The sequence below is a fragment of the Acartia tonsa genome, chromosome 8 (genome assembly GCF_053477335.1).
Source record: "Acartia tonsa isolate MP-2025a chromosome 8, ASM5347733v1, whole genome shotgun sequence".
NCBI lineage: Eukaryota > Metazoa > Arthropoda > Copepoda > Calanoida > Acartiidae > Acartia > Acartia tonsa.
The window spans coordinates 7,380,194-7,408,191 of NC_137267.1; the positions used below are offsets into that span (position 1 = coordinate 7,380,194).

Consider the following 27,998-nt stretch of genomic DNA (forward strand, 5'->3'; position numbering starts at 1 on the left):
AGAGAAAGAAAAAAAACAGAGGAAGAGAAAGAAAGTGAGGAAGAGAGAAAGAAAAAGAAAGAGAGAAAGAAAGAAAGTAAAAGAAAGAAGGAGAGAAAGAAAATGAAAGAGATAAAAAGAAAGAAAGAGAGAAAGAAAAAGAAAGAGAGGTAGGAATAAATTAAATGAAAGATGGTTAGATGACATGGATCTAAAGGGATAACTTAAGACAATGGCCGATGAATTGATTTACATTCCTAATGTAGATTAAATTTAGTGGTTGAAACGTTTAAACACTCAACTTCACGAACCAACCAATCAAAATTCAGTCCCCTAAGTTACGATAACAAATATTTAAAAAACGTTATTTTAAAACTTTGGGGACTATTGTGAAAAACAACCCACTGTCCCTTATCTCTCTAAATAAATTAAGAGCTTTGATGAAAAAAATTCGTTTTGCAATTAAAAAGAAAAAGTTACAACAAAGTAATTCTTAAAACAATAGAAGAAAAATTATTAATTATTTTAGTTTGCAACATATGGCCTCTAGATGTAAAGTGAAAATAAAATGGCTGTAAAACGGAAAAATAAGCATAATTTAAAAGTAATTTGTGCTTTAGTTCTAATGATTATTTTTGTGCATAAAAGGTGAAAATAGTTTTTAATCGCATCGTATTATAAACAGCTTTCCGCGGATGTAAAAATGTACAATTATAAGATTAATATTATAATTGTACATTTTTATAATTGTAGAAAACTCGATATAAAACGATACGATACATGATTTCTCAGTATGGATTTAATCCAGAGGATAATAATCGGTTTCGAAGCCAAACTGGAATTTAAATTATTCTCTTCTTTTTAGCGACAAAAACTACTTTATAAGTTATAAGTCATAGTAAAATCTCGGATGATCACATCCACAAAAGCGAAGCTCTAACATGAGATAATAATCTTAAACAATTGTGTAGTTCAGAGGTGAATTCTTAAAAACGTTTTGGCTCACTGCCTCACTAAAATTAGTGGGGCTCGCTAAAAAATGTTGTGAAAAATCGCAAAAAAATCTACTAAAATTAAATAAAATCATTAAAGGGTTATTAACATAATATTTTGTTTAATTTTGGTAGATTTTTAATGCGATTTTGGAGGATTTTTCACAAAAGGTTTGGGCGAGCCTCACTAATTTTGATGTTTTAAGGATCCATCTATATTAATGAGCAGAATATCAATTAGTAAGTTTATACAAACTTGTTTGTGAATTTGTTGAGATATTTCTTTAATTCAGGGTACTTAAGGACGTACTTACATTTTTAGGACTTGATTATAGACATGCTTCGATAATACCATCGTGTTTATGTGAAAAAAATTACCTGGAGGTTGCACCAGATTTTCTTGTATGCTGATAAAGAAATACTCTCAGCTGACTAAAATAACAATCCCACACCACATCCACTTCGTTTTCTATCTCCTCCCCTCCTTCTAGATGAACGAACTGATCAATAAATGAGGTCAATATTATCAATCTGAATATTGGCGACAAATTTTCACCTGTCACTATATCGACGTTTATTTATTTATATGAGTAATAATGCAGGTGTACTGTATAGTTATACATTATATATTAAACATTATATACATTAATCAAACATATTAATTAAGTCTAAAATACAGTAATTACTTTTATTTTGCTTCCCTTCATGGTGTAAATCTAGGACGACAACATCCATTAGTAGCGTCAAAACTTTTGAATATAACAATAAAAAAATGAATCTGCTTATCCAGTTAAGCTGAGAAAATCTCCTAAAACGTTTTAGACAGAATTAGTAGTAGCCGAAAAATGAAAAAAACGTTACAAACAAATATTTTAAAAAGTTCATGAGGGTAGAATAAGGCTCACCAAATAATAGTCAGTGCATTAATAGTAGTAGTAAAAATTTTAATCGTTTAAACTAGTTGCACCTAGTCTCTATGGAGGGTTGGAGGGCGGTAAAGGTCAGCAAAATGGCCTAAATCCACCCCATGCCATGTACAATGCTTCCTTGAAATGCAAAAAAACTTATTTAGCTTCAGTCAAAAACGGATAAACAACAGCGATTGATAAGTTCTCATAAAGTAGGGATAGAACCCGGGGATAAATAATTAAAGGCGCATAGCATCTCTACTTGCAGGGCACATGCAACAATATAATTATTATAATTTACTTTTATTAAGTACAAACAAGAACCTGCATAACCATCGACACCGAGATGAAAGTGATCACGGGAGCTGGGATGACACTGTCAGGGAGCTGTTTCCGTATGAACACGAAGAAGAACAGGTATATTCCAAAAAAAATATACGCGGCAACTTTCGCGCTCGCGCATATTTTAGGACAGGATAAAATATGGGGATAAAATAAAGGTATACCCCTTATAACTTCCAAATCAATAAAAGTATTGTTCCAGAGGTGTGGCTCTCCATTAGAGTCTACAGAGGAGGGCATAACAATGAATGAACACCCAAAAAATTAACCGAATGCCCCTTTAAAAAATCGGGGGGAGGGGGGGGGGGGCAAAGTAAACGTTTGCTAATTTTTAGGAAACCAGCAAGTTTCCCTTTACATAAGTTACTCGTTTAAAATTACGCAAAAAATGACAATTTATCTATAAATGAAAATATACATTCATATATAAGACAGTTCTAATTTTACGGAGAGGTGGGTGACTTAAAAGCCTAATAGAGTTAGCTAAGAAAGACGGTCAATGGTCTACTTATGATATTTTTAAAAGCGAAGCTTTTCTATAATTAGGGTCGGTCCGTCCGTAGGTCCGTCCGTCCGAGATAGATAGCTTTTTTTCGTTAATTTAGGTATGTTAGAATTGTCCTATCGATGTCAAACTTTGCATGGTGATTCCTTTAGTAGTTAGGTACGATTTAGAAAGCAACTCTATAATCATTACCAGAATGTCCGTATGTCCATTTTAAACATGTTGTTTTTTTTAATTTTTTAAAGACAAATTTTTATATGATCTAATCATTCGATTATCTGATTTTTGGTTTACTGATTCCTGGGACAACAAAGTATAATGTTATAGGTGAAGCAACTCTATAATCAAGTCCTAAAAATGTAAGTATGTCCATAAACATTATCCTTTATCAAGCAGTTTTTCAACAAATTTACTTACAATTTTGCTTTGACCTTTATATGTTTATATTCTGATTATTCAGTTCTGACACTATACAAGTGTTAATGTCCGTTTGTCCTACCGTTTCAGTGCTCCGCTTTTATGGATGTTGTCATTCTTGTTTTTATATTAGGAAGCTGCTCTCATCATTAGAGCCTTCAACCATATGAATGATTTCGAAAATAATAAGGTAATTTTGCCAGGGATCTAAAGGGATAAGACAATGGCCGATTAATTAATGCACATCCCCAATTTTAATACACAAAATTGCCTTTTCTGTAAACTAAAATTAGTGGTTGAAATGCTTGGACACTCAACTTCATGAACCAAACAAATAGAATTAAAGAAAAGTTGCTCAGTCAACGAATAATAAAAGGTTATTATAAAACTTTGGGGACTAGTGTAATACGCAGCCCAATGTCCCCTCCCTCCCTGTATTTTAGCAGAATTATTGATTATTTATTGTTAATTAAGATATCTCTAAAAAAAAAATTTATAATTTATTTATATTTTTTAAATTGTTTATCTGATTTTAGATTAGAAATGAAGTAACGAAGCAGATTAGATTGAGGTTGGTTTTATACTTTAAGAAGTATCTGGACAAAGTGTCTTATAAATCAGACTTGTGACGTCATAAAAGTAAGGAAGATGAGAGAAGAAGTGGGAAAGAAAAAAACCTAAAAGAAATGGATAATCCCTCATTTTTATGACGTCACATGGCTGATTTTTGATATACTTTGTCCAGTTACCTTTAATAACATAATTTGCATATAATTTATTTTTAAAAGCGCAGCTTCTCTTTGACTTGGAAGGACATGTCAGTATGTTTGTCCTAGGACAATTTGACGGTAGAAATTATGCCTATTTGACTTTTTCTTTGTATTTTGTAAACAGTTATTAAAAGATGAAATGCACGAAATCAGATTGCGTTTTTAGTAGCGAAGCTCCTCTATAATTCACTTTGTCTTTCCGTCAGTCCGTAACGCTATGGGGGAAATTGGATTTACTCAGCAAGGTTTCGTGTTTATTTTCTCCAATAAATCTATTCTTGATTTTAATAAATACACTTTCATTCTACTTAAACGTATTCCCATCCATGATTTTTTGTGCTTCGCCACTTATTAATGTTGTCATCCTTGTTTTATAAATTTTTCTCTTTAATTAAATTTGTTATTTCTTTAGTCAAATTACATTGATCATTGCTAAATCGCTTAAGATTATAATATAATGATTTAGTTTTAGTAAAGTAAGTTTCAGTTTAATGTAAAGTAAGCAAGCAAGAATGATAAAATAAAACAAGGATGACAACATTCATAAAAGCAAAGCTCTAAAACTGTTCGATAAACGAACATTAACTTTTTTCAGAACTGAATATACAACATATAAATATATATTTTTTGACAAAATTATACGTAAATTTGTTGCAAAACTTCTTAAATAGAGAATACTGTTTAAGTACATACTAACAATTTTAGGACTTGATTATAGAGATGCTTTGCTTATAATATTGTACATTATTGTAATAGGAATCATTTCTCCAAAAATCAGATTAATTGTATCAAATATAAAATTGTTGTTAAAAAGTTTAAAAAATCAACATGGAAGTTATGGAAACGATTAAAGAGTTGCAATGCTTTCTAAATCGTACCTAACTACTACAAGAATCAGCATGCCAAGTTTGAAATCGATAGGACAATTCTAAGATGTAAAAATTAACGAAAAAAAGCTATCTGTTACGGACGTACGGAAGGTCGGATCAACCCTAATTATAGAGAAGCTTTCCTTTTAAAAATAGGTTAGCACAAAATAACCATGGGTGGACAAACGTACAAAGTGTGTTATAAAGCAGATGTTCAGTGGTCAAAAAGAAAGAGAGATAATTTCAGAAGTCTATCTTAAACTACAGCAGTTATTAAAAATCCTCAGTAGATTTGTGGACAGACAGATATTGAAGTACTGATGGATGGACAAACAAAATCATAAAAAAGCTTTGCAATAATACTGCAATGAAATAAAAAAGGAGTTTGATTGTTAGAGGAAGCCTTTTTTTTAGTTTGGCAAATTTTGAGCGCTGATGGCCCATATAAATATATTAGTCTAATGTCTAGTAATCCTTATACTAAAGTAACAGGATTTTTGTTTGTCTGTGTGTCTGTGTATCTGTGTGTCTGTACCGAAGGATCTCGCTAACCGCTGAACCGATCGGGTTCTCCTTAACAGGGTAGATTGTCATATGTCCCGGGAAGGTTTATAACTATTTTGGCGGAGGGTACCACCACCCTCCCAAGAGAAATCACAATAAAATCAAAAATATTAAATATTTCCACCGCATAGTGTCGCTAGCATAGTCGCGCTGCGTAGATATTTAAAATAAACATAAAAACATTTAAAGGCCACTAGAGGCCGTAGCCGCTAGTAATGTATAATATCCTTGTTAAATTTAGAATGAAGAACAAATATTAAGTTTGCATATTTTTTATTTAATAACCCACAATAAACAAATGATAAATCAAAGTGTAGGCTGAATCAAATAGAACTGTTGGTTGCTGCGACCATGACTCCACCATATAGATAATTCTTTGCCACTGTTATTACGGGCTGGCCAGGCGTCTAAAACTTTGTTCTGCTCAACAATTACAATCTTAAAGCTATTATTTCCAATATCCTGAATTTTGAAGTTTGTATTACCAAGGGATGAAAGTGCAGTTCCAGTTTGTTGGTTAATAAACTGCTCACCAGATACAGACATCTTCCATAGTTGATTTGGCTCCCCAGTCATTTTGCCAAAGTTAAAACTTGAATTTTTAACATTATACTGCAACACATGGTCTGAATCTATAAGGTCAAATCTGGTGCCAATCATAAAAGCAGGACCATCTGCAGCTTCTTCCCTCTCATAGCAAGGTATGTCCTTTGAGCTTTGCAATGGTAATGGACAGTACTCCTTATTTAATGATACTCTGGCAGCATTCTGTAGTTGACCTGGATTGTAGCCATTGTGAACCATTTTCTCATAAGCAGAAAAAAAGTCATTAATCCAAAGATTGTTGTCATATGCATACTCTTCCATAATCTTATAGATGGGAGTGTCTCCTATAGGATAGCTCATATTTTGTTTGGCACAGGCAGGTTGACCCCTTAACCATTTTTGACCTGGTTCTCTTGACCACACAGCTCTACGAGGATCATTATCAGCCATTCTGTCTTTAAAATGCTCAAGTCCTTCACATCCATGTATAACACCATCAGTGACCTTGAAGTCCAGGTACAGTCCCATTTCACAATTTAGAGCAATTTCATCGTTTCCAACTATAAAATTATATTGTTCGCAACCAGAACTCATATCTCCGTCTTCTTCATCTTCAGTTCTGGAAACAGTGCTACCTTTTGGAGGATCTGGAATACATTGTAGACCTGGAGGTGCATTCCTAATACAGTTACGTTCAAAATCACCATTGAATTGCTCATTAACTAGAGGTGGACACCCATGATTCTGATGTACCCAGAAGATTGGACCACCTCGCTTTGTGAACTTGCTAGTATGGGTCAACCATCTACTTCTAGGTTTTTTACCATAAGCATCTCCTGAATGCCTGCACTCCTTGTGATCAACTAACCATCTGTCAAGACCAACAATACTTTTGTAGTAATCATTGTTTATCATATTGACTGCACCAGATGTCCATGTGTAAGGAAACAGGGAATTGCGAATGTTAGCTCGACCAAAGGTATGAGCACCAAATATAGCAGCTGTTTCTCTTCCAGTAAATCCAAAATCATTTTTCATGTATTCAATAGTGGTAGGTCCATCACCTACAGGATTTGGGTGATGTTCTGCTTTCAGAGCCTTGTAAGGGAATTCAGGATCATGTTCAGTACAATCGGATCTACCATACTGGAACTGAATATCCCTGGATGGTCTGGTAAAACATTCTTCAGTTCCTGGTTCATGGACACAGTGGCTTTTAGGTGTTCTAGGATTGTTCCAATCCTCACAAGCTAAGTTGTTTCCTTCAATTCCCCACTCAATAGCTACTTGACCTGCATATGCCCACAAATCAGCACGTGATTTACCTGAGTTCTTAAGTGACACATTCAATGGGGGTACAAACCAGGGATGTTTAGGATCAGTATATATCTTTTCCAGCTCTCTGACAACATCTCCTAATCCATTGTTGTCTGTAGAATCCACGTTGGAAGCATTTTTAGCCTTGCCAACACCCACCTTAGGAATATCAACTCCCTCCCAATTTAGACAACCATCACAGCCTCCAGTTCCATCTTGATACTTGACACAGTCATGGAAAGAAAGCCTCAGTGCTTTGCTTGCATGATTCCACTTGAAAATTGCATACAACTTTGCCTTTACACGAAGTAGCTCCTGTTCAGTCCAAGGGGCACCAGGAGTACCTGGGACATAAGGGCCTGCAGTAGCAAAGCTGACTAGTAGGAGGACAGAACAAACCTGCCCTAGTCTACAATACATTGTTACTGATGATAATCAAAAAAATTATCTTAATATATATATTTTTGTTTGATTTATTAAACACATGTTCTTCTTTTTTGTAATAAAAAAGAGATTAATACAAAAGAATGAATGATAAATCCTGTGAATAATAAGAATTGATATGAAAATATTGCTTACCTCACTCTGTATTTCTGTGCACAAGTAAAATTGAAATTAATTTTAAGATTTGTTTTTGTGATGTTTATATTTACAGCAGGAACAAGAACATTAATCAGAAAATTTTGTACCTTAATGTTTAATGTTAGGGTTTTTTATTTCTATATTTGTTTTGGCACATCCTGCAAGAGAAATCACTAAAAATTAAAAAAACTACTTTAAGAAACTTTTATATACCATATGAATTCGAGATTTGTAGATTGTCAGCTGATTGAGCTCAAGTTTATTATTTTCTGAATTTTCTTTGTTTTACAAAAACAAGAACGACAACAACCATAAAAGCTCTAAAATCAACCTTATAAGATCGGGCCCTCACTGAGTACTTAGTCAATAGGGGGGTTGGGGTTGGATATCCACCTTTTCTTACCCTATTTGAGCAGCTTCTAGTTGAGCCAGTGGGCTAAAAGTTTTTGTGCAGCTTCTTTTTGTCATCTAGAAGTTTCTGTCCCCCACTCTCAGACTCCCCTTCCCCATTAAAACACTTGTGATGTATTCTCCTTAAGATTACCTGTGCAGAGATATATCTCTCTCTCATGCCCCTGGTATACTGGATTTACTTGATTTACCTCACTTAACTTTCTGGCGTTTTGTACATACCTACCCCCCCCCCTTATTTTTCTTCAAAACTACCCCCCCCCAAAAAAAAAAATAAGTCGGGGGTGTTTTTGGTGCTCCAGTCTACCACATGTAAGCAAGCACCGTTATTTTAGCCCGTTATAAGTTTCACTTTATTAGAGAACATTAAAATCTGGTGCAAGATCCAAGTAATATAATATATCCATTGCTAAAATAGATATTGATTTATCTTTACGTCATATATCTGTACAGAATTTCTTACACAAAAGAATATTATAGGACAATGGAGAAATTATTATTTTTGGAGCTTCAATATTTTGAATTTTTTATACCTTTTATTTTTGCTGCATTTAAGATTTTAGCAATCATTTTTATTTAATTTTGTCTAAATGAAATGTAAAATTACATTAGATATGATTATATACTTTTTAACCGAAAACTAACGGCCACGCCCCAAGTGGCCTCAAGATTAGGGAGGGGGGGACGATCCCAACCCCCAAAACAGGCATAATTACTGACTGTGCAGTTAGGACTTCCGACAAAGGTAATACAATCAAAAAGTAAGAAGTCTGCAATAGTTGGGATGTTAGTGCCTTGGTTCCATTCTATAAACATTTTATCATCCATCACCTGAGGTTTTCAATCAGAAGTGAATTGACAAAAACTATATTCAAACTCATCAACAACAGGAATTGTATTTCAGGCCAAAGAAAAAACCTCAAGAAATTGACTTTAAAAGGCTGGTAAGTTCCAATGTATTTTGCTCAAAACAGATGCTTCAATATCTCCAGAAAGGGAGGGGATACTGGACTAAATTTTGTTTAAAGTTTTAGAAGCTATCTCTTATTCGTTGGCTAAAACACTCAAGGAACTCAAATTGAACCTTGATTATCTGTTACCTAAGGTGGTGTCCAAACTTTTCTGGATCTTTTACTTAATTTTTATTTGTTAGTTCAATACTATTAGTATCCAAACGTTTCAACCAATTATTTTTATCTACAGAAAGGGCAATCTTGTTTATTATCATTAGTTATGTACATCAGTTTATTGTCCATTGTCCTATCCCGTATGATCCCTGTATTCAATATCAAAACATCATAGATAATATAATATTTCTTTTCTTTACAGATCTAATATGTTGTTATCTTGTTACTAGGGTTTGGGCGGATACTTTTTTGGCCGGATACCGGATATCCGGCTGTTGTCTAATGCCGGATATCCGGTTCCGGCCGGATATCTGGCTAATGTTCGATATCCGGCAACTTACCGGATATCCGGCCGGATAATCGGATATACGGCGTCAAAAATCAGCCGGATATCCTGTAACCGTATAGTTTTGATATCCGGTATTCGGCCGGATAACCGGCCAAACCGGATATCCGGCCCAACCCTACTTGTTACTGCTGCGCTACTTATTTATTTTTATTATTTTAAAAGGAAAATTATGGGTTAGAAGGAGATGAGCTGATACCAGAACCCTTACCCCCATTGACTGGATGTCCACAGTAATTTCAATTTATTATCTAAACTAGCGGCTACGCCACTTGAAGCCTCTGGGTCACTGCACTGGTAGGAGAAGGAAAAGTCGACCTCATCCTATTTTAAATTTGAGTTTCCAAAGAGTTATAAAAATAATTTTTTTCGAAAAATAGTTTAAAACCTTCCCAGGACCTATAAGAAGCTTCACTGTAAAGGAGAACAATATCGGTTCAGCGGTTAGCGAGATCCTTCGGGACAGACAAAAAACGCTTACTACTTTATATAATAGGATATAAAAGTAACATAATGTCTATCAGTATGTTCCGAAGGATCTCAGGGACCGCTAAACCAATATGGTCCTCCTTTATGAGGACAAAGGAGAGCTGGGCTCCATGATGACTTATCGGCCTTTGTCTTATCACTTTAGATCCAGGATGGTCCCCTTTAATTTTGGAAATATTTACAGATCAGGCGTTGTGTTAATGGATGAAGACAAAGGAGAGCTTGGCTCCATGATGACTCAATATGCTACAGTTTATGGAGTAGCAAGGTACGCTTACATAAATACATATCCTGTTATATGAAGTAGACCAAGATTTTGATAACTGGTAAACTGATTATTCTCTAATTTATGGAAGGTTCTGGGGTGGTTTTAGGTTATTTTTTATTTAAATTTTAGTATAGTGACGGTTTTTGGCTGTTTTTCTTCCCTACTCACATTCCCTTTTATTATGGAGTCACTTGATGCTAGCGCATCCGTTAGTTTATTAGATACTTGCGGCTACGCCCCTAGAGGCTTCTAATGGCACTTTAAATGTTCAGTTTTTTTTTGTTGCGTTCAAGGTTGCATAGGAGTCTCTTTCTACGATACCCCGCAATAGGAGTCTCTATACTTTAAAAAAAATTTCTGTAATATCCTCTTAGAATTTTTTTTTTCAATTTTGAAAATTTAAGTACCTTCCCCCTCCCCCCCTGACAACGAACAACTCTTGCCGCAGCGCTCGGCCCCCTTGCCTGCCTAGCCGCAGCGCTCGGCTCCCTAGCCTATAACCTATCCTAACCTAAATTAGTTGTTCTTTGTTGAGGGGTGGGGGGTACTCAAATTTTCAAAATTGAAAATAAATTTCGATTTATTGTGATTTCTCTTGGGTGGGTGGTGTTACCCTCCTCCAAAATAGTCATAAACCTTCCCGGGACATATGAGAAGCTACACTGTTAAGGAGAACCCGATCGGTTCAGCGGTTGGCGATATCCTTTAGTACAGACACACAAACACACAGACAGACATCCTGTTACTTTATTATAAGGATATGAAAATAAAGATAGATAAATGAGGGGGGGGGGGGAGGGTGTTTTGTGTTAACTGTAATTTTTAAAGGAAAGCTCCAAGGAATCGAATAAAATATAAGAAAACATTTAAAATTTTTAGTTACAAAGAATTTTGTACTCTTTAGAATGGATTCTAGATATGCCTTCGTTCCATCAAAAACCTGCAGGCTTATGAGGTTAATTTGATTTGATATATTTACAAAATTGGCAATATCTTAAAAATATTTGATTGTGCTAACATGTAGGGCTCGGCAGCCTCAAATTAAACAAGTTTTGATGTTTGGACTATTTTTTCAAAAGAGTGATTACTGTACTTGGGTCAGCTTTAAACTTCCGGTTGATTTTTTTATTTTCCCTGAGGCTTACAAAGCCGAGCCTTGATAAAATGCCTTGGCTCAATTGATATTGCTATCCGTTTTATGAAAAAAAGCTACTTTGCCAGGGGGGTTGAGCTATGTGTAACCCTTCTTAATTTTGCCTGGGTGAGAGGGGGGGGGGAGGATCTACACCCCCTTTTGCATATCTCTACTTTATTTTAGGTCTCTGTTCCCCGACTTGAGCCTGTATCCATTTCATAATGTTCAAAAGTGTAACCTCACTTTTAGAGAAACAGGTATTAACTGTGAATGGCAGGGTTCGGCAGCCGCCACTAAGCGTCAAATTCAAACAATACTAAATATAACATATGCGGTTACTGACATTCTAACTTGCTCAAAATTAGCGTTAATTTTTGCTTCTAGCTAATTTCTTATATAAGGGTTAAAAAAAAGTCTTAAAGATTTTCAACTCCTTAAAATTTCAATATTTTTGTTTTTAAAATTGAAGTTTCAAATTTATGGCACTGAATCTAATTGTTGAAGTCTCTTCCAGCAGTTAAAGCAGTGTATTTCCTGCATGGTTTCTTTAACATAATCTTTTGAATATTCTTATAGAATTAGCTCTCTTTACATCTGTGACAGACAATGTTTCAGAAATGGATTTATTATTACTTTGATCTTTCACCGGATTAACGTGTAGAATATAATATTAAAGTGAAACTTGTATAGGGCTAAAATAACGATCCTTCCCTCCTACTGGATGAACGAACTGACCAATAAATGTCAGGGCAAATAGCAACCTAGATGGGCGATACTTTTTCCACTGTCATAATATCCACTTGTTTTAGACATAGATAGATATGAGAGAACGAAAAAGAGTGGCAAGAAAAAATATTTTGAAACAATAAATTTTCGCTTCAAACGAGATGCTAACAGGTTGGTTGAAAAATGGGAATCGCTGGAAAGTGTCATGAGTGACGTCATAAAAATACGTCTAAAAAGGAGGGATGAGAGGAGAAGTGTTAAAGGAAACCCATAATAAAGAGATGGATTTATATTTATGACGTGTCACACATGACTCTTTCGAGCGCTTCAAAAATGGATATACAGTGTGTTTTTTTTATGAGAACTTTTTTGAAAGCAATTTTACCCTACTTATAGTTATCAGAATTTAATTATTAATGGCTTATTTTCTTCGTTTTTTAATGCAATTAATAGAACACCAAAAAAATATTTCAGTTTTTATTTTAAAAGTACAGTAAAATCTAAAATTCAAAACTTAGGTGTCAACATCTAAAAATGGTTTTAGCGCATTTTCTTATGCCTAAATCTTCTACCCTTTGCAAGAAAAAAATTGGAGTTTCTGCAGTCGACTTTGGGCAGCCAGTACTCCTTCCCTGGAGAAATGAAGAAAATAAACCATAAATCATTAAATTCTGATAACTATAAGTGGGGTAAATTTGCTTTCAAAAAAGTTCTCATAAAAAACACACTGTATAAGATATTTAATTGTTTTCCAGTATGGCTTCGAAACCGATTATTATCCGCTCATAAAAAAACACACACTGTATTATTACATGGATAATTTAATTAGAGTTTCATGTACTCTGATAAAGTAATTCTAGCAGCTGTTTGAAATAATGATATCCCCAATCCACCCCACTTACCACATTCCCTTCCCTCCTACTGACCAATAAATGAAGTCCATATTAGCAACTAAAATGGAAGAAAAAATTTCCACTGTCAATATATCCACGTATATCCTATAGCCATTGTTAAAAAAACGCAGCCGTTCCACAGATCTTGTTTTTCGTCATCTGGTTCAACAAGAATTTTTTTTTGTAAAAGTAATTTCCAGTATGTCATCGAAACCGAATAATATTCGCTGGATTAGAATCGATTCTCAGCAATAATATAAAATCATGTAACCAGCGAAACTTAAAAAAAAGGTAGCATGCTACGTCCTCGATATCTCTAATGGTAGCTTAGGATTTACCACCTAATTTTTTGGCGATAAACGTTGGAAAATCGGCCTTTCAAAAAAAAGGTAGCATGCAAGTTCGCCATCGATATCGTAGCAGAGTAGTATGAATTAATAGAGCGAGAGATTAATTATTAAATTAATTTGGGAATGGTATGATCTCTCTCTCTCGAACGCGCGCGCGCTCTTTTAATTTATGCTACCATGCGACGATATCGAGAGCGAACTCGCATGCTACCTTTTGCTTGAAAGGCCGATTTTCCAACGTTTATCGCCAAAAAATTAGGTGTTAATTCATAGCGAATGGGATTCGAGGTAGCATAGGAATCGGTTCAAAAATTGCACGAGCTCGAAGGCGACTCTACGGCGAAATATCTTGCTGGGTATAGCATCGTATTACAAAAATTTTCCACAATTAATAAAATAAAATCATAAAATCAATAACATTTTTGTTTGCTCGGGCCTGTATAAAGGATTGTCTTACTTAAAAATACATTTGTTATACTTTTATTATGTTTCTTTTATTACTCATTTAATAAACTATTTTTTATGCATACATAATTGAATTTTTAAAAGCGAAGCTTTTCTATAATTAGGGTCGGTCCGTCCGTCCGTTACAGTTAGCCTTTTTCGTTAATTTAAACAGATAAGAATTGTCCTATCGATTTCAAACTTTGTATACTGGTTCTTTTAACAGTTAGGTACGATTAAGAAAGCGCAGCAACTCTATACTTGCTACCAGAAAGTCTGTACGTCCATTTAAAACAAGCTGATTTTTTACTTTTTTGACAACTAATTTTTGTATGTTAAAATTATCCTATTAATTTGATTCTTTGAATACTGATTCCTTTTACAAAAAAGGTATGGTTTTGTAAGCGAAGAATCTCTTTAATCAAGTCCCAAAAACGTCAGTATGTCTTCAAACAATATCATATATCTAATCAGTTTTGCAACAAATTTACTTACAATTTTGTACATATAATTACATTAATATTCAGTTTATTCTGTTCTGACACTCTACAATTGTTAATGATTGTTTGTTCTTCCATTTCAGAGCTTCTCTTTTATGGATGTTGTCATCCATATTTCTTTTTTTAAATATTTTTAGGGCACAATTTTATCACAAGCTGAGGCCAGAACTTTTAAAGTAGGTATTTAATTTGTATTAGTACTTTAAGAAAGTACTTTAACAATCAATTCTACAAAAAATCACGAAACCTTTTATAATAAGGTGGATGTATATTTTGTTTTTTTTATGTAATTAAAGAGGGGTGGGTAAGAAGGGGTGAAAAGTCGGAAGGGGGTTGTGGGGAAATTTTCCTTTAGAATTGTTTGTCAGAATCACATTCGACATGAGAGAAAGTTTTAACTTCGCCATGGCAGAACAGACGGACAGACACACAAAGTGTATTATAGAATAGCTTCGCTAATACAAATTTGATTATTCAAAGATTATATTTAATCTTCATTTTAATATCCGCTGAAAGCTGTCTATCATTCGATGTGATAAATAACTATAAATACATCATAATGTTTTAGAGAATTTTCTGTTAGATTTGGCAGGAAAACAAGACATTCAGAATATATTGAAAATATCAAGAAAGAGAATCCAAATACAAAGGTAAAAAAAAATTTTCATGTGTTTTTGCCTTCTTCTTAGTTCACAACTCTTACAAGTAGTTAGAATTATGAAAAGTTTGAAATCGTTAGGACAATTCAACAAATGCCTCTGGAAATTCTAATTGCTATCTAGTCATAGAAAAGCTTCGCTTTGAACAACCCATGAAACGAGAGAGACTGACATTACTACATAAGGAACAGGATGTGTGTCTGTGGGAGTGTGCTAACCACTGAAACGATATGGTCCTCCTTAACAGTAATGGATTTATTAGTAGATCTTACACCAGATTATCATGTACTCTAACTAATAAAGTTAAAAATGTAGGTGGCACGTTACCAAGCTAACTTGACGAAAATTTTTCTCCTGTCCTAATATCCACGTATTTCTAAATCTATTTTAGAGGCTAACATTAACCTTCCAAGAAAAATTGACCTTGAGCAATAAAAAAATTGTCAGATAGAGAGGAGACATTGGGCTGTTTATTACACTAGTCCCCGCAGTTTTTTGATAACGTTTTCTTATTCGTTGACACAACAACTTTGGGAACTTTTATTGAATTTACCGTCCATTGTCTTATCCCTTTAGATCCCTGAAAATTTATTTATTTTACCAGGTAGTTGGAATATACCTGGACATGGAAGACTTCGAGAGCCTGAAAAAAGTTTCTTCAAAAGAAAAATTTGATTTTGTTGAAAGGGCAATTCAATATTTTATGGATAAATACACAGAAACAGTTTTCTTAACAAGGTAGGTTTATTCACAGGAGGTAGTGGACATTGGGCTTTTTATTACACTAGGCCTCAAAGTTTTATCATAGCGTTTTCTTAACAACTTTGGGGATAATTTTAATTATTTGGATAAGAAAGGTTGAAATGTCCAAACATTTCAACCACTACTTATAATTTTCAGTAAGGGTAATTTTGTGTACATTAAATTTATCAGCCATTGTCTTATCCATTTAGATTCCTTGTTTTTTCATGCTTAAGAGCGAAGCTGATATTAAAGTCTTAATAATCTATAATACAAAGTAGAACGATGTCTGTCTGTCCGTCTGACCCTTGAGATCTCGGTAACCACTTAACCGATTGGATTCTACTCTTCAAGGTATATACCTATATGTCCTGTGGTGGTTTTAAGCTATTTTCTTGGGGGTAGGGACAACTCCAACCCCCCCCCCCCCCAAAAAAAAAAAAAAAATGTTTTCTGGGGAAACACATTAAACTACGAGCACCAGTAATACTTTTTTTAAAATTATCTCTTGGGGCAAAGCCCCTAGAGGCTAGGGGCAAAGCCGCTAGTAGATAATAAATTGAAATTGCTGAAAATTTTGAAAATTGTGTTATGTATAAATTGTTTTGTGCAGTAACTAAAGGGAAGTGGGGAAGAAGAAGTTGGTTCACTTGTAATTGTTTGCAAGAATTACTCTGTCTTTTGACCGTGATCAATACAAATTTCAAAACTTCTAAAAAATTACGAAATTTCAATAAGAAAATAATAATGAAAATATGAAAAATGTCTTGTATACTTTTTCGACCATAGCCTCTAGAGACATTGCCCTAAATGGTGTCTCGAGGAATAAGTACTTTTGTGTTTTCAAGGAGCAATTTTTCTAAGCGGGGTGAACATGAAATCACAATGTAGTTAACCTACCTAGACTGATGCAAAGTTTACCTAAAAATACCAATTAAACTGTGCGTTTGTACTGTACATAACTTACAAATTCCAACTTGTATACACCTTAGCTTTTTATATTAAAAAAAAAATTGTTAGTAATTATTAATCTATATATTAATTAAACAAAACTGTATATTGTATACCTAAGTAAATAAAGGACAAAAAGATTCTTCTTTTTATCAATAAAACTTTTTTATTTTATTTGCTCTGTCGTTAACCTGCATAAAAGAATCTATTATTACTTGGATCTTACTCCAGAAGAGTGAAAATTGTAACTGGTTGAAATAACCAACCTCAAGGCTCCCCCCCCCCCCTTCCATCCCCTACTGAATTAACTATCTGACAAATAAATTACCATGTTAGCAACCTTAATTAAAGACAATTATTCCCCTGTCTAAATATCCCCGTAAATTCTATATCCATTCCTGCATAGGTGTTTAAATATCCCTTTACTTAAATTCATAATTCTCACTTAACTCTTAAAAAAAACAACCCTCCCACTTTATTTTCAATTCATTTTCAAGAGGGGGGGGGGTCACTGCTTAATGGCACTTTACGGGAAAACACCGATAAAACTGTATAAATATTATCTAAGTAAATAAATATTACAATAACATTATTTTCTCTTTATGTCAATAAAAATATAATTACTGCAATGCACCTGCATAAATATGGAAAGCCCTTTCATATAAATCTAACATTTTACACACAATATTATTTTACCTCTCTAATCTTAGATTTTCTTCTTTTATACGCCGTAAGGGGACTATCCACGAATGAGAGCAAGTGATTCTAGGCACCTTCCAGCGGTGATTCTAAATGTTTTTAGTGAATTAACTAAGGTTATGGGTATTATCCTCTTAGGAAATTTTCCTCAAAATTTGACAATTTTTATACTGCCCCCCCCCAGAAAAACGGCCCCTGGCCTGCCTAGCCGCGGGCGGTCGGCCCCCTAGCCTGCCTAGACTCGGGCGCTTGGACCCCTAGCCATATAACCTAACCTAGCCTAACCTAACCCAGTCTTTTAGTTGGGGGGGGGGGGGGGGGGGGGCGGGGGGTATAAAATTGAAATTGGTTTCATATGAATTTTTTGGCTACATATCATCAAATATTTTGTTGAGTTCAAACTGCTGTAACACAAAAGTAAACATTTCAAAGTTTTATTCATAGAAAATTATAGTGAAACTTATTTTTTTAAATTGATGTAACAATATTGAACATAACCCTAGTATATTCACCTGAATGACATTTAGAATTAAAATTATTGCTGGAAGGTGCTTAAAATCACTTGCTCTCGTTTGTGGATAGTCCCCTTTCCCTTTTTATAATACTAATCCTCCCATCAATAACATTGTATTAGATTTTTTTATCAAAAGTGTAGTTCCACGAAATGTATTTAAACTTTAATTTAGTGAACTGCATATTTTTTTCCTGATCAAAAGTTTAAACTAGATTTAGGGCAAATATTTCAAAGAATTTAAATTTTCTATCATGTAGGTTTTAAAAAATCAAGACTTGAAAATCAAATTCTTGTGATATGTGCAATTTATATAGCTGGCTCATTTTCACAAAAACAGCATGAAGATTTATTTAGTGATGTCTAATTGTTTGATATTTATTGTATTACAAAATTATATTTGTTTATTGGTATACTTGTAACTTATGCTTGAAATTATTTTTCTGAAATGCACTTCATGCAACTATCCTTTTTGCTTAAATGCTTTGGTTGGACAAGTTCTTAATACAGATGCACAAGCAAATCAGAGTATGAAGTTGAGGTTTTACCTTCATCATCAAATACTTTCCCATTTGTCCACCTATATTCTAAAAACTGCAAAGCTCAGGTCAAACAAGTTCTTGTTTTAGATAAGTATGTTTAAATATAGCTGTACCAATAAGATCAAATCCTTTCCCCTCTTTATACTCATCTTTTCTAATTAAAAAGATTTCGTTTACAAATGTCATCCATATTCTTGTTTTAGATGTACAAGTGTGTTAACCTGTAAAGTGGACCTAATTCCAAGAATAAAAAATTATGAATACAGCAGACAACCTAGGTAAGTATAATTGATAAATAGACATAATATATATAGATGGTCCATCTCATCTGTCCCTAAAGTCTGTCAAACTTAAAAGGGATTCCATACCAGACAAACACCTTTGTTTATTTACTGCTTTCAATTTACACAGGCAATGAAATTTTTTGGGGAAATAATTTCTAGAAAGCTAACTTTATCCTGAGCAATTCAACTGATCATAGGTTACTTGCTCTTCATCCTATACCTACAGGGCCATTCAAGAGAAATGATTTTTTTTAAAACTTAATTATGCATAGAAAATAAAACAATTATGTAAAATCCTTTAGATATTTGGAAAACATATTATGAGACATTTATGTTTCAAATATTTGAAAATGATTATTTCAACAAATTATGCCCTAAAAACCAGTTTTTCCAAAGGCCTTTTTTCGAAGATTTATTGATTTAAAGGAAGCCTGCAAGAAATACCCCGCTTTAACTGCTGAAAGACTGCCACAAGTAGACCAAATACCCGAAATTTGAAGCCTTCAGCTTCTATAACAAAAAAGTTCTAGGCATTTTAAAATGACATTTTATGTACAATGAAAATTTTGAAAGAATTGCAATGCTCATGTTGAAAACTTTGAAATTAAACTACGTGGCCTAGAAACAAAATTATAAGCTTATTTTTGTCATAAATTTAGGTTTCCAGTAACTAATTATATTTTTACAATAAAAATATTCATTTTTATAGTCAAAATCATTAAAAAAAATTAAGTTTTACTTGCGTTGTACCGAATGTACTGTAGCCAATCAGAAGGCTGAATCAGCTTAACAACCAATCACAGCTAAGCTTGTATTAGTTTACCCCTTTGTTTCCGCTATGATTTTCGTTTAAAAATGCAATTTAAATCGAATTTTTTTCTTAGATTTTGACTATGAAATGTGGTGTTTTTATTGTAAAAATGTAATCAGTTACAGGCAATCTAAGTTTCTGACAAAGATAAGGTTATAATTTTGTGTCTAGGCGACGTAATCTAATATTGTTTTTTCTTTTATGAGCATTGGAAATCTTTCAAAAATTCCATTGTACATAAAATGCTATTTTGAAATGCTTAGAACTTTTTTGTTATTAAAGCTGAAGGCTTTAAATTTGGGGTATTGGGTCTTCTTGTGGCAGTCTTTCAGCAGTTAAAGAGTGGTATTTCTTGCAGGCGTCCTTTAAAGGTTGTAAAAAAAATGCGTTTCTTTTTGAAATTTAAATTGCGCAGCTTGTATTAACAGTAGAAAAATGTTATGCATATCGTTAGAATCGTCATAAGCTCTGTTTTTAATATATAAAAATCATTCCTGTGCTACATATAGTATAGGAGCTACGAGGTATAATGTTCCAATTACTTAAAACTTTTCAACCTTTTTCTCACATTTTTCAATATAGCTCCTAAACTACCAATCTCACAAAAACGGGTCTTATATTTTCAAAAACTAGAGCTTATGACGATTCCAACGGTATGCGCAACATTTTTCTACTATTAACATAAGTCACGCAATTTGAAATTTAAAATGTGTGTATTTTTTGCACACCCTTGAAGTCCATAAATCTTCGAAAAAAAGGTCTTTGGAAAAACCGGTTTTTTGGGCATAATTTGTTGAAATAATAATTTTTAAATATTTGTAACATAAATGTCTCATAATAGATTTTCCAAATATAAAAAGCATTTTGCATAATTTTTTTATTTTCTATGCATAATTAAATTTTTTTTTAAATCATTTCTCTTGAATGACCCTGTATAAATATATTTACTAGGGTTTGCAATCCGCCAAATTTTTGGGTCGGATTCCTACAAAAATTCGCCAAAAATGAAGCAAATTATTCCGTGGATTCTAGTTTTTTTTTGCAGATTCCAGATTCTAGCAATATCTTAAATTTCTTTAAATAAATAAAAAAATTCTAGCCCTTACTTAACCTAACCTAACCTAGACTAAGTTTGAAAAGTTACTGTAATAATAAAATACAAAAAATTTGAGATGTTACCCACCATTTTACATGTAGTTAAGAAATGATGAAATTATTTAAATTGTGGATTAGGATTCGGGGTTTAAAAATTGTCCAAACATTGGACAGATTGCAGATTCGGATTGCCAACCCTAATATTTACATACTTTACAATAAATTTTTGCATGATAAAATTTACCCAAGAAAAGCTGTATCTTAAGAAATTCAACTATAAATGCATAAAATTATGCAAACGAAATGTCTGTAATGTACCTTCACTGTTGTCTTACTGGTGGATTTTAAGTCTATGTCTAGATTATCTCTATTATTTGTTAAAATTTTTTGTATTTGTAGAGAATCTAGCTAATCTATCTTTTATTTGTAATGCATTCAAGATAATCAATAATTGGACGGCCTGGAACTATACCTGGATATTATTATCCTTGTATTTAGTATAGTCCATGTTGGAGAGACCTGGAACTATACCTGGATATTATTATCCTTGTATTTAGTATAGTCCATGTTGGAGATAGAGAGAGCTGGAACTATACCTGGATATTATTATCCTTGTATTTAGTATAGTCCATGATGGAGATGGAGAGACCTGGAACTATACCTGTATATTATTATCCTTGTGTTTAGTATAGTCCATGTTGGAGATGGAGAGACCTGGAACTATACCTGAATATTATTAGCCTTGTATTTAGTATAGTCCATGATGGAGATGGAGAGTGCTGGAACTATACCTGGAAGTATACCTGGAAGTATATCTGGATATTATTATCCTTGTATTTAGTATAGTCCATGTTGGAGATTGACAGAGCTGGAATCTTTTGAATTAATCTCTTTTTTTATTACAAAAAAACAAGAACATGTGTTTAATAAATCAAACAAAAATATATATATTAAGATAATTGTTTTGATTATCATCAGTAACAATGTATTGTAGACTAGGGCAGGTTTGTTCTGTCCTCCTACTAGTCAGCTTTGCTACTGCAGGCCCTTATGTCCCAGGTACTCCTGGTGGCCCGTGGACTAAATAGGAGCTACTTCGTGTAAAGGCAAAGTTATATGGAATTTTCAAGTGGGGTTTCTATGCAAGCAAAGCACTGAGGCTTTCTTTCCATGACTGTGTCAAGTATCAAGATGGAACTGGAGGCTGTGATGGTTGTCTAAACTGGGAGGGAGTTGATATTCCTAAATTTGGTGTTAGCATGGCTAAAAATTATTCTAACGTGGATTCTACAGACAACAATGGATTGGGAAGTGTTGTCAGAGAACTGGAAAAGATATATACTGATCCCAAATTTCCCTGGTTTGTACCCCCATTGAATGTGTCACTTAAGGAGTCAGGTAAATCACGTGCTGATTTGTGGGCATATGCAGGTCAAGTAGCTATTGAGTGGGGAGTTGAAGGAAACAACTTAGCTTGTGAGGATTGGAACAATCCTAGAACACCTGGTAGCCACTGTGTCCATGAACCAGGAACTGAAGAATGTTTTACCATACCATCCAGGGATATTCAGTTCCAGTATGGTAGATCTGATTGTACTGAACATGATCCTGAATTCCCTTACAAGGCTCTGAAAGCAGAACATCACCCAAATCCTGTAGGTGATGGACCTACCACTATTGAATACATGAAAAATGATTTTGGATTTACTGGAAGAGAAACAGCTGCTATATTAGGTGCTCATACATTAGGTGGAGCTAACATTCGCAATTCCCTGTTTCCTTACACATGGACATCTGGTGCACTCAATGTGATAAATAATGATTACTACAAAAATATTGTTGGTCTTGACAGATGGTTTATTGATGACAAGAAGTGCCAGCATGTTGGAGATGCTTATGGTAAAAAACCTAAAACTAGATGGTTGGCCCACACAAGAAAGATGACCCAACGAGGCGGACCAATCTTCTGGATCCATCAGAATCATGTGTGTCCATCAGTATATAATGATTGGCACTGGGGTGATTTTGATCGGCAATGCATTAAGCAAGCTGGTCCAGGTCAACAATGTATTCCAGATCCTCCAGTTGGCAGCACAGTTTCTAGAACTGAAGATGAAGAAGATGGAAATCCAAATTCAGGATGTGAAAGATGGAGACTTATTATTGGTAAAGATGAAATTGCTCTCAACTGTGAAATGGGTCTGTACCTGGACTTCAAGGTCACTGATGGTGTTATACATGGATGCAAAGGACTTGAGCATTTTGGAGATAGAATGGCTAAGAACACTGGTGGAGCTGTGTGGTCATGGGGTCAACCTAGCTGTGCCAAACAAAATATGAGCTATCCTATAGGAGACACTCCTCTCTATAAGATTATGGAAGAGTATGCATATGACAACAGTCTTTGGATTAATGATTTCTTTTCTGCTTATGAGAAAATGGTTCACAATGGCTACAATCCAGGTCAACTACAGAATGCAGCCAGAGTATCACTAAATATGGAGCACTGTCCATTACCACCACGAGGCTCAAAGGACATACCTTGTTGTGAGAAGGAAGAAGCTGCAGATGGTCCTGCTTTTATGATTGGTACCAGATTTCACCTTCTAGATTCAGACCAAGTGCTGCAGTATAATGTTGGAGATACTAGTTTTAACTTTGGCAAAATGACTGGGGAGCCAAATCAACTATGGAAGATGTCTGTATCTGGGGAGCAGTTTATTAACCAACAAACTGGAACCGCACTTTCAATCTTTGGTAATACAAACTTCAAAATTCAGGATATTGGAAATAATAGCTTTAAGATTGTAATTGTTGAGCTGAACAAAGTTTTAGACGCCTGGCACGCCCAAAATAACAGTGGCAAAGGATTATCTATATGGTGGAGTAATGGTGACAGCAACCAAAAGTTCTATAAAATTATGCCTTAATTCTAATTTTAATCTTGTTTACCAGTTTAACTTGTCTTGATTCAATAAATTATGCAAACCTTTTTATTGTTTTTTTTTAGACACAACTATAGGGAATTCAGCAAAAAATAATTACAGTAAGACCCACAAAAAAGTATTTTTTAGGGTATACAGCATTTATTTCTTAATGTATCATCAAAAGAAGCATATGTCCTTGTTCACTGTACAATTTTACAACAGAATAAGAAAAAAAATAATTTCAAGCATGTATCAATGGAGATTTTTAAGACCAAAGTTTCTAAAAAGCTCTTGAGAAAAAGATTTTTTTTTTTCATATTTTTTTGATGGATGTATAATGTATTTCTGCTAACTGAAGAATAATATAAAAGAATAACAAATTTACCTGTTATTTATTTTTTATTCCACCAAAAAATATCAATATTTAATGGCAAAAAAATAACTGAATGAAATGATTATTTGAAAATTTCAGGCTATTTACTTACCCTTATCATTCAAAAGAAATAATTATGACAGTTACCCCACCCACTTTTTTGAGGCGTTGCTACTAAAGACCAACTCTACAAAAGACCAACACCTACAAAAGACCAACTCTACAAAAGATCAACACTACAAAAGACCAACACTACAAAAGACCAACACCTACAAAAGACCAACACATATATTTAAACATCAAATTTATTAATAAAGTAAAACATAACTGATTTATGTACTTATTAATAGAAGCACAAACAATACATACAAATAATTTTTACAATTCTGATGTACTAAACTGGCATCTCAGATGTCCCCCCCAGCTCTTCAGTCAAAACATGTATTCAGTAGTATCTCCTTTGCCATTAGATTTTATTTTCATGTACTGGTACCAATGTTCGTCTTCTAGGATTCTCTTTTCCTTGTTAGATATTGTAAAAAAAGCTTGTTTCAGCGCCGTTTCTGCCATTTCATAAAAAGATTGCCATTTGTTGCAAAATGTTTGTGTGTAATGATTTTTATCATTAAAATTTGAAGATTTTTATCATTTAAATTGGAAGATTTTTATCATTAAAATTGGAAGATTTTTTTTCAAAATTGGAAGATTTTCTTGCAATTTTTTTCTACATTGATACAAAAAAATAATTTTCTCATAATTGTAACGTTTATAATCTATTTAAAGCATTCTTTTTATTCATTAATTTGATAAATACAGATATAATGGTAGACCATTTTCAGCTATAGACCTTCCAGCTCTATGATTTTTTGTAAGTGTTGATCTTTTGTAGGTGTTGGTCTTTTGTAGTGTTGGTCTTTTGTAGGTGTTGGTCTTTTGTAGAACCAACTTCACAGTTCACTCGAAGCGACAGTAAAAGAAAAATAATTTCCCTGGCATAAGACTAACTGCTTCTATAACATCCCAATGTATTTATCAATTTAGTAAAAAAACGAAAATCTGGAAATGAGGGCTTTTCGAGAAAAAGCCAATAACACATTCTTGTGATATATATGTGAAATATATGTGAACAGTCAATCATTCATACTAAATTTATGCTATTAGTCGCCATAGTTTCATATTTCTGAAACTGCAACAGTTTAGCATTAGGTCAGAATGATATACAAGGTGTTTCAGAAAAAACTGCGTTTTCCGGTTTTGGGAAACAACCAGTAGGAGTATAAAAAAAATAATTATATATTCTTATTCTCTATAGAAATATGGATAAATTTTATAAAAGGTGTTTTTAAATATCTCTTGAAACAATAGCGCTTTTTAGAGCTTAAAGAATTCAAAATGTATGTGTGCTGCTTTATTCTTATAGAATTTAGGGCTATAACATTCAACTAAATTCTTTTTTTTTTACTTGAAAACGACATTATAGCATACTTAACAAAGTATTCTAATAATTACATTTAAAATTTAACTTAAAAATGCTTATTTCTACAGAACAAATGACTAACTTTATTCATGCTTTAATTTTAATTAAATTTGATAGTATTAAAAATCTTCATGTTCGTTCCTCACTCCTCCCCCTTTAATCTCCTAATCCCTTTGATTGATACATGACATATTAACTCAAATGTCAAGTTATTAAAGGCCTTTTTAGCGACAATTTGAACCAAGATTGCTTATTTGTAAAGATATTGAAATGAAATAAAAAGTTACTTGTTTTATTCTTCAATGCGCACAGTATTAAAAGAGATTCCTTACTAAAAATGACTTTGCCATAGAAAAATAGAAAAAAGTTAATTATGAAGAACCTAAAAAGCTCTTTGCATGTAGCCAAAAAAGGAAAATATGTAAAAAATCTCAAATGGGGACATTAAGAGTCAATAATGCTTTTTGGAATAAAAAATCCCTTTATTAAAATATTCTTTTCTTTATATTTTTTTATTATTAAAGTTAGAATTATGAAACAAAAGCAATTTTCCTGCTATATAAATAATTATTACATAGTGAACGTACTCAGGTTTGATACGTTACGTACAAAACGTGCACTCTGGCCAGTTAGTATTTAGTATAGTCCATGATGGAGATGGAGAGAGCTGGAACTATACCTGGATATTAATATCCTTGTATTTAGTATAGTCCATATTGGAGATGGAGAGACCTGGAACTATACCTGGATATTAATAACCTTGTATTTAGTATAGTCCATGTTGGAGATGGAGAGACCTGGAACTATACCTGGATATTAATATCCTTGTATTTAGTATAGTCCATGTTGGAGATGGAGAGACCTGGAACTATACCTGGATATTAATATCCTTGTATTTAGTATAGTCCATGTTGGAGATGGAGAGACCTGGAACTATACCTGGATATTAATATCCTTGTATTTAGTATAGTCCATGTTGGAGATGGAGAGACCTGGAACTATACCTGGATATTAATATCCTTGTATTTAGTATAGTCCATGTTGGAGAGACCTGGAACTATACCTGGATATTATTATCCTTGTATTTAGTATAGTCCATGTTGGAGATGGAGAGACCTGGAACTATACCTGGATATTAATATCCTTGTATTTAGTATAGTCCATGATGGAGATGGAGAGACCTGGAACTATACCTGGATATTATTATCCTTGTATTTAGTATAGTCCATGTTGGAGATGGAGAGACCTGGAACTACCTGGATATTATTATCCTTGTATTTAGTATAGTCCATGTTGGAGATGGAGAGACCTGGAACTATACCTGGATATTATTATCCTTGTGTTTAGTATAGTCCATGTTGGAGATGGAGAGAGCTGGAACTATACCTGGATATTATTATCCTTGTATTTAGTATAGTCCATGTTGGAGATGGAGAGACCTGGAACTACCTGGACGACCTTATTCTGATGACTATGGTTGACCATCTCATACTGCTCAGGAAAATATCCATCCTGTTGGTTAGATTTAAGATAAACATATTCATATTGGCTGCTATCAAAGAAAGATTGCTACTTTTTTATCAAGATTTCTGTGACTAAAATGATAATATTCTATTTAACTAATTGTCTAAAGCTTTGCTTCTCATGGGTATTTAATAAGAAAGAATATCCAATAACTTTAAATGGATAAGCCTAAATTTAGATCTCAGATATCCTGGTGGATGGCTTACCTTAATCCAAATAAGGTATATATTATTTCTAGTTTTCTGTTGTATGTAATTGTATGTATATTCATCTATCTGTCTATTAGGTTATCTGTGTAAATGTAGCTATCTGGTAATTTGTATGTATATTGTATATCCATCTATCTGTCTATCTGGTTAAATGTTTGTAAATACCCATCTATCTTTCTAGTTATCTCTATGTATATCCATCTTTCTTGTTGTTTCTTTCTGGTTAACTGTATATATGTCCAACTGTCAATCTAGTTATCTACATATATGTATGTCCATCTATCTAACTTTTTATCTATCTATCTGGTAATCTGTCTTTAATTTTATGTCCATCTATCTTACTAGTTATATGTATGAATGTCCATCTATCTATCTATATAATATATCTAGGAGGTAGCAGTAATTCCAGCAAGTTATGGAAGTATGTATGGAAATATGAAATCTCTACATCTAGATTGGGTAGCTTTAGAGGTTTAATCATGGAAATAGAGGACAATAGCAGTTTAATTTATATATACTCCCCCCCCCCCTAAGGGTAAAACCACTCTTAGAAAATGGCTGAGGAATATTTATTGTCCATAGTCATATCACTGTTTTCAAACAAGTTAATTTCAAATTTATACATATTTATTATATAAGATAGAAAATGAAATAAATGTTTATGTACACAAATAGACTACATATCACTATTAATTATCATTTTATCACGTAATTG

At 33.4% G+C, this 27,998-nt stretch overlaps 1 protein-coding gene across 2 annotated transcripts; it reads left to right on the plus strand.

Annotated features, from left to right (window-relative positions):
• The first annotated feature begins 494 nt into the window (after window positions 1-494).
• LOC145325900 (galactoside alpha-(1,2)-fucosyltransferase 2-like) lies at window positions 495-27,914 on the plus strand. 2 transcript variants are annotated; one of them, XM_080168900.1, is made up of 17 exons: window positions 495-627; window positions 2,191-2,296; window positions 3,277-3,333; window positions 3,680-3,714; window positions 9,107-9,146; window positions 9,841-9,908; window positions 10,349-10,432; window positions 11,337-11,387; window positions 11,751-11,824; window positions 12,377-12,464; window positions 14,618-14,656; window positions 15,049-15,130; window positions 15,744-15,877; window positions 18,787-18,861; window positions 26,963-27,047; window positions 27,251-27,295; window positions 27,674-27,914. In XM_080168900.1, the coding sequence occupies exons 1-17, from the start codon at window positions 548-550 to the stop codon at window positions 27,758-27,760; spliced, it is 1,230 nt and encodes a 409-aa protein (XP_080025026.1). In that variant the 5' UTR covers window positions 495-547; the 3' UTR covers window positions 27,761-27,914. The 2 variants fall into 2 exon arrangements, with proteins under 2 accessions (XP_080025026.1, XP_080025025.1); XM_080168899.1 differs by lacking the exon at window positions 11,337-11,387.
• The last annotated feature ends 84 nt before the right edge of the window (window positions 27,915-27,998 follow it).

What these genes read in the sequence shown, in the direction of transcription:
- LOC145325900 (XM_080168900.1), top strand. Translation starts at nt 548, where the DNA reads ATGGCTGTAAAACGGAAAAATAAGCATAATTTAAAAGTAATTTGTGCT. An exon ending in ATGATTTCGAAAATAATAAG is followed by an intron (nt 3,334 to 3,679) that starts GTAATTTTGCCA and finishes ATCTGATTTTAG; the next exon opens with ATTAGAAATGAAGTAACGAA. An exon ending in GAATACAGCAGACAACCTAG is followed by an intron (nt 18,862 to 26,962) that starts GTAAGTATAATT and finishes CCTTGTATTTAG; the next exon opens with TATAGTCCATGTTGGAGATG.